Source organism: Tamandua tetradactyla, chromosome 12 (assembly GCF_023851605.1).
Source record: "Tamandua tetradactyla isolate mTamTet1 chromosome 12, mTamTet1.pri, whole genome shotgun sequence".
Classification (NCBI taxonomy): Eukaryota; Metazoa; Chordata; class Mammalia; order Pilosa; family Myrmecophagidae; genus Tamandua; species Tamandua tetradactyla.
Genome location: NC_135338.1, coordinates 56,898,515 through 56,906,002, shown reverse-complemented (window position 1 = coordinate 56,906,002; position 7,488 = coordinate 56,898,515). Strand labels below are relative to the sequence as shown.

Genomic DNA, 7,488 nt, shown 5'->3' with positions numbered 1-7,488 from the left:
CACTGTTTAAGATGGACTGGCTATCATCTCTGACCTCAAAACTCTGGCCAGCCCATGACACCACCGCAACAGAACCTATTCCACTGTTTCATCTTGTTACATGTGGCTCTCTTTGAGTGTGGAGCCAAGAATCATGCATTGGGAAATCAGCCTGAAAACCCCGAGACTGAATACTGAATATTGACTGGAAAAGGTTTACTAGGCTCACATCTCCTCCCTTCCACCCCCAGTTTTTCTTTGATTTTCGTTTCTGTTTTGGGCTCCTGGTAAATTCAATTACATCTCTGTTACCTTAGACTACTTCAGCACCTTCTTGGAAATTAGACTGTCTGGATAAGCAGAGCAGCATACAGGCACTTTTGCTGCCAGAGGATCAAAAGTTAAACTCATTTTCACTCTCATGACATTCCAAAAGATCACAGATTATTTTCTTAGTACCTAATCAGAGAGAGAGGAAAGAGCTAGAAGTTAAGGCACCAAACTGCTGCCAGTGGTGATGTTTGAACAATGAGACAGGAACTGGGCTTACATTTGTCTCATTGTACTTTAATTCCTTAATTCCCTTAATGAGCATGCTACTACAAAATGAAGTGAAAATATTTTCCTTATTTGCTTTAATTTACAGAAAAATCCATTTGATCTTAGAGTGAAGAGAGGGTTTTGGTTTCCTTTTACACTTGATCTTAGCCAAAAGGCCGAGAAGCGATGGTTTCTTTTTAAGTGTTCATTTTGAATTATGCTTTCTGTAATGAATTCAAAGCATATAAAGGGAAAACCATGTTTCTTCACCAGCAGGTTTCACAATGGCTATTAGATGGCCACAGCATCCCCAAACCCGCAGAAAGTGGGTGTTCGGGGGAAGGGAGGGGACTCAAGAGTTGAAGTTTTGCCAAGGAAATTGATTCTGACACCCAAAACCATAGGCTGAACGTAAGCCCACGAACCTGGGAAGGCCTAGGCCTGAAGCAGGCCCCCGCTTGAGTGGCCTCTGATCCCAGAAGATGAAGAAGCGGACACCGGCTCCAGGCCGCCTGGCCTCAAAGGCAGCCTGGGAGTTCCGCACAGAGGCCTGGAGCTGCTAGCTCTGGGGCGTGGCCTGGACAGACACACGCACTGGCTGACAGTGGTGTCCGCGCGCTGAAAAGAGGGCCAGGATGGCTCTCGCTGTAGCCAAGGCCACAGACCCGAGTACCTACCGGGCAATGGACGGCAAAGAAGGGGCGAGAAAGACCAGCTGGAGGTCCTGAAAAGGCCCCGGACCTGCTGGGGCCTGGGTCTGGGCTCCTGGACTGACGCGGCCTGGGTCCGGGTTTACAGGTCAAGCTCTGGCCTCAGGGCCTGCTACGGATCCTCCCCCGGCAGGCTCGGCGCTGCTTGGCCCCGCCTCTCTCCCCGCCCCATATTGCTTTGGGCCCCGCCTCTCGCCCCACCCCATCTGGCCTTGCTCCTGCCTCTCGCCCCGCCCCCTCTGCCTTGCACCTCCCACTTCCCGCCCCTTTCGCTATGCTCCATACCCCATTCTCCGCCTAGCGCCCGCCCCCCTCCGGCCCCACCGCGTGGGGGCGCCGGCTTGCCCACTCGCTATAAAGGCGTGGGGGCCCTGTGTCTGGCTAATCTGCTAGTGAACTCGAGAGGCGCCATGGACGATCGCCCCTTGTTCAGGGAATCCACAGCCATGCACCCCGACCGCCTGTGGATCTGGGAAAGAAACGTCTACTTGGACGAGAATCAGCGCACCTGGATACCTGTATGCCTCAAGGTACAGCTGCTTTGGGGCCCGGATGGGCGGGTCAGCAGGAGCATCCGCCTCCCTGGCCCGGTTCTGGGGAAACTGGAGATACCCCAGGCTGCACAGAGCACTCAAGGAGCCCCTCTGGCCCCTGGGTGAGGGTCACAGCAAGGAGGCTCTAAAGGGGCCTCGTTCTCCCTGGGTGGCCTGGCCTCACAGATGAAACCACTTTGAGCTGGCCCCAGAAAAATGAGTAGGAGTTCTCCAGGCAAGGAAGGAGGGTGAGAACCTCACAAAGGAATGAAGCAAAGCATGGGAACCTCTTGCCTCTGGAGCATGTGAATATGCTCTTGAATAAGACAGGACTTTTCTGGGCTTTATGTATCTAATCTCCAAAATGGGCATAATAGATCACTACAATAAGTGATTTACCCACCTAGCCAGTTATCACACGTTCTGGGCTGGGCCTCAGAAATCTACATTTCAAAAAGGGTGCCCAATAGACTATGCAACCAAGTTAGGAAACTGATGCCCTAGATTTATGGGGGTATTTCATGCCTCCTCTATGCTTTGAAAGAAACAAACTTAAGTAATATAATAGTATAAAAGCAGGTACTGAATAAACGTTGACTTTGTTTTATGTATGATGCTTTAAGATGGAACTTCAGTTCTTTTTTAAAAAGAGATATAACTCTTTTGCAAATACCTTCCACAAAAGCCCAGGTTTCCCCAAAGAAACTTAAGGTTGAAAGTTGAATGACTTTCCATATATAAACCAAAGGAAAAAAATGTAAAAGCAAAATTAAAATATAAAGTATTAGAACATTTATGTCCTATAATAGTAAACAGCAGAAGGTTATTGAGTATTGACTGTGTCTCCATTGTAAATGAGGAAACTGAGGCATAAAAATGTAGATTTGTCCGGGTAGTACTGGTAGTGGTAATTGGGTTGATTCCTGACACTTAACCACTGTCTAAACCTTGAATGTTTATTGGCATTAAAATTTTAAAACTATCCATGTATACACACAAACACACATGCACACACACTCTTTTTAAAAATCAAGTAAAATACTGATTTTTTCACGTCGCGTATTTGAAGAAATACTATCTTTGGGTTACTATCTTTGTTTATCCCTGGTTAGAAATTATCTTCTTCAACATGACACCAAAACCAAGAACCAGATAGAAGTTTTCTGCACCACCATGATACATTCTACACAGAAAACAACCCACTAGCAAATTTGCCACACATGACAAAGGGACTGGAACAGTATTCTTAATATGTAAAGATATACTTAAATCAACAAGAAAAAAGTGAATAGAAACTAAAAATAATTAATGGATATGGAAGATTGTAGACATTGACACAGCAAAAATGATTGCAATGTGAGCTGAATATTTTTTTCACAGTGAACTCTATTTCATAGAAAAATTTTAAAAAGCTATTTCTCCTTTGGAAAAAGTATTGAAAAAATGGGAGAGCCTAGAATACATGCTAATCATGATTTGAGGCTCTGGGGATATGCAGTGAATGTGATAAAATCTCCACTACTTGTGAAGCTGACATGGATAGCAAAATAATTCTTAAACTGCTGGTAAATTCTGTAGGAGAACTAAAACAGGAAAGAGGGGTCAACAAGTGATGTGGGGATCTTCAGGCAAGACTTCTCTGAGGGTCTTAATTTGCACTGGCCTGATACATTTTTGCCATCATTTTGTTTGTAACCTTGATGAATCTCTTTATTTTAGGCATGTCTTTATGTATCTCACAGAAGTAGATTTTTCTGACTGTTTTCTTTTAATTGGTAAATTAAACTCATGTTCTGTTATTGATCTAACTGATAAACTAGATCTCAGTTCTATCTTTCTGTTTTATGTTATATTTGTCTTGGTATCCATACATTTGGGCCCTGCATAGTCTTGGGGAGAATGTTCCAGGCAGAGAGAACAACAGGTACAAGGGGTTGCTGAGTGCAGACATGAGTGTGGCATGTCCCAGAAATGGCAAGGGGTCAGAGTGACTGGAGTGGAGGGGAGGGTGAAGGACAGAGCAAGAGAGAGAAGGGACCCAGCTCTTTTGGTTTCCATGGGCCATGGTATAGATCTGGGTTTATATACCTGTGATGAGAAGCATAAGGTCTTGAGTGGCACACTGGCATGGTTTTTAGATGCTCATCCTGGCTGCTGTGCAGAGAACCAATGTGGGGCCTAAGACCAGCAAGTAGGCAAAAATTAGGGAAATGATTGGTAGAAGAATGGTGATGCAAAGGGATCTGTCACCAGATTTGTGGTCAAGGGATACCTTGGTTAAAAGAGGAAATATGATAGAAATAAAGAGCAATGCAAGAAAATCCTATGACAGCTGAAATGGACACCTGGGTCCCACAGTATGTCCTGGCCAATAGGAGTTTGTCAGGAAAAAAATGTCTACCTTTTCTGGCCCTCTCCAGTTGGCTAGACACATGAGAGTGCTTGTCATCTTGGCCATCCAGGGTTCCTGAGAAGAGCCAGCACAGCATTAGGGACTGAGCTTCTGGGAACAGTGAATGCTGGCCTCTCAGACCTGGGCACCTGCCAGGCTGAAATAATCAAGAAGGACTCTGCTTATTTGTGCCTGGAGGAGCCCTGGCAAAGGTGCGCCCTGGTCCTCCATTCTCTCTTCAGATGAATACTTGCCTCCGAGTACTCATGCGTCAGGAAGATGTCCCCTTGGGAAAGGCTATGAGTCCCAGTCAGCTTCCTTCATCCCCGTTGCCTCTGATGTGGCAGCTCTACCCTGCAAGAAGGTACCGGAGTTCAGATTCCAGTTTCTGGCGCATAGTGTATCATATCGAGGCAAGTGTGCGTTACTCTCCAGGAGCTGATTGGGAAGTCAGCTTACCCATGGGTGGCCTTGCTTACCTTCTCTCCTCCCCCCATGTCTGGTCTCTTGTTTCCTCTGCCCCATCATCGAAAGCTTTCATTAAAAAAAAAAATCTCCACTTATAAATATCTTACTTTTTTAAAAAAGTGATTGGATTAGAGGAAAGATAGTACCAAAAGACTAGCCATCTGCAGAGGTCTCTAACAGAAGTCCCTAGCTACAGAAAGGCCTCTCTGGTGGTAGGGAGGAGGGGGAGTCCCCTGAGGGCCCCTGAAATCCCCCACATAGGTTCCCACATGCTCCCTGCTTCCCCCAGCTGCTTCTGGCCACTGGAAGGCCTATGGGCTGGGATTGGAAGGAAAATTCCCGAGGCAGGGAGTTAGCATCTCAGGTCTCTACTGTCCCCTTTCTCTCTATCACAGTTCAGAGGCATTGAGGACATGCTCCTTGAGCAGCTGCCAGACCCGGAGTGAAAGTGACGTGGTGAGCACTTTGGGGCCCAAAAGCTCTAAATCCATAGTGGCCAGATCAGAAAGAAAGGACTATCCCTTTCTCCACAAAAGCTGTGCTGACGCATCCCTACTACCGTCTGCGGTTCCTGGGGACACTCATGCTCTCTCCTTTACCACCTTGGAGAGTCTAGGCAGCTCCTTGGTAATAGCTGCACACATTGGTCCAGCAGGGAACACTTAAATTTACAATGTCACCTTATTAAATATCAGCCATCGCTTCATCAGTTGAGATAGGGATCATTTTATTTACGAGCTTTTAAAAATGCTCTTTAAGGGAGAACAGTGACTGATACCGCAGAATCAGGTGTCAGATCCAGATTTTCTTACCCACAGCCCCACACTTCAGCTTGCCCTGGCTCTGGCCAAGGTTGCAGCCACCTCCAAACTCCCCTCCCCAGACTTGCCTTATCAGTTCCACTCCTACCCCTTCCCTTTGCTTTTAACTGACTCTTCTCTTGTCGTTTCCCAGGCCCCGCTGCTCCCGCCTCCACTTGATCCCTGGGCCCCCAGTCCTGCTGGCCTTCAGCGGGATGTCTGTGCTTCTGTCCGCCTTCACTAAGTAGCCCTATGTGTCCTCCTCTGCTACGTATAGGGTCCAGCAGGGAGCAGGATGGGCAGAGGATAAGCCCTACCCAGGACCTGCTAGACCTGCCTGCATCTCATTCTCCTCTTGGCCACCAGTCTGCCTGACCCATTGGCACTGTGCCTCCCCTGGGTTGGCATAATACCTTTCTCCACGTGCCCCAGCTAGCCTCGTACCCCTTCTATCCCTCCCAGCAACTAGTGTCATGTGCTGCATACCCAGGAGCTGCGTCCCATTCTCTGCCCTCGGCTCTGTGCACCTCTGACTGTAAAGTGACGGGGTTCATTCCCAGGAGCCCAGGCAAGGCTTCTGACATTCTGTACCTACCAGAACTCCACCTGCCCAGGCAGGTTCAGGTGCAGTGAAGGGGAGGCCTGACCGGACTCAGGATTCCAAAGCTCACTGGTCAGCAGCCCTTGGCCCATGAGTAGCCAGGACCCAGCCAAGCCAGTACTTTAGGCAGGACTCTCAGGTTGCCCACCTAGAGAAGCAATGAAGGTTGGATTTCCCCCTTGAACAGGTGCCCCCACACCTAGGTGTCATGAGGTTGCATGCAGGATGAATACTTTGTAACGTTGATTGATTAAACAGAAGGCAATTCATCTAACTGTGCTAAATCAGAGTCTGTCCTTGAAGTAGATTCTAGTGAAGAGAAGTGAGAACCTGCAGGCACCAAATAAGAGCACATGTGAAAGGGAAAGAATACTCATGAATTTTGTGCATTTCTTTTAGTGATAAGGTGGGAGCTTTTTTGGTGAGGGTTGAGGGTGGGGGTATAATCCAACTCTCAGAGGAGACGTAATTTGAGAGCCATTGGAGAAAGTGACCTCAAAAGGTTTTTGTCAGCTCTTCCTGGTATTCACAGTCCCACTGAGTCTGGTCCTGCTCTCCTCACCCTCCTGTTTCCCCATCATGACCTCTGCCCTAGCCAGCTCTGTCTCCTTCACCTGGCATCAACCAAGTTCTATCCTTGCATGGGAAATTCCTTCCCCACCTCTCTTCTCTAAAAACCTGTTCCAGGCTCCAAGTAGTCTCCTCCTTTCTCTCCCAAGACCTCCAGTCTCAGCACAGCCCACTTCCTGAGCCCTGTTCTCCTGCTTACTTCCCAAGATCAGCTGCCCCAACTATACCTTCTGAGCCAAGTAAGCTGGACCTCAAGTATGTCAAGGTGATGCCTTTTAGGAAAAGGAATCCATTCTAAGTGGAATCCTGGTCCTCCCCACTTAAGTGTTACTTTAGTCCACAGCTTCCTCATCTTTAAATAGGGGTAATGACACTTTTTTCTTATAGGGTTGTACTGACAATTCACTGGCAAAATATAAGTAAAGTGTTTTAAGTGCCAAATAAGAGAACTGCATTAAAAAATTCTACTCTCATTCATATTCTTTGATCCCATTCTTATCTGGAAATAGACAGTAAAGAAGCACCAGGTACCACAGGTAGTAAGGGTTTGTGTCTTGCATTTTAATGTCATTGCCTAGCCACATGTTTGGTGACATAAGAGCTTGGTCTGTAACAGCTATTACCATGCAGGAACCTTTCACTGGTGGCAGAGAATCAAACTGTCAAAGGAGGAGGTACAGTAGAACATTAGAGATCAGCTAGTTTCCTCATTTTAGGAATAAGAACACTGAGGCCCAAAAAGAGGAAAGTTCTTGTACAAAATTCCTATGTTTACTGAGCTTCTAACTTCCTCTGTAAACTGTGCTGGCTACCACCAAAAGAACCTTGTTCTTTCGCAGTTTTCATTTTGGAAAAAGATGAGTAAGAAATGTACATCCTGCAAACTCCTATGAAA

General features: G+C 47.0%; 1 protein-coding gene and 1 pseudogene across 1 annotated transcript; one reads left to right on the top strand and one right to left on the bottom strand.

The window, feature by feature from the left end:
• Positions 1–553: 553 nt before the first annotated feature.
• LOC143652862 (U2 spliceosomal RNA) lies at positions 554–707 on the bottom strand (annotated as a pseudogene).
• Positions 708–1,584: 877 nt separating this feature from the next.
• TCL1A (TCL1 family AKT coactivator A) lies at positions 1,585–5,068 on the top strand. Its single transcript, XM_077122345.1, has 3 exons — positions 1,585–1,759; positions 4,397–4,567; positions 5,018–5,068. The coding sequence occupies exons 1-3, from the start codon at positions 1,640–1,642 to the stop codon at positions 5,066–5,068; spliced, it is 342 nt and encodes a 113-aa protein (XP_076978460.1). The 5' UTR covers positions 1,585–1,639.
• Positions 5,069–7,488: the final 2,420 nt, after the last annotated feature.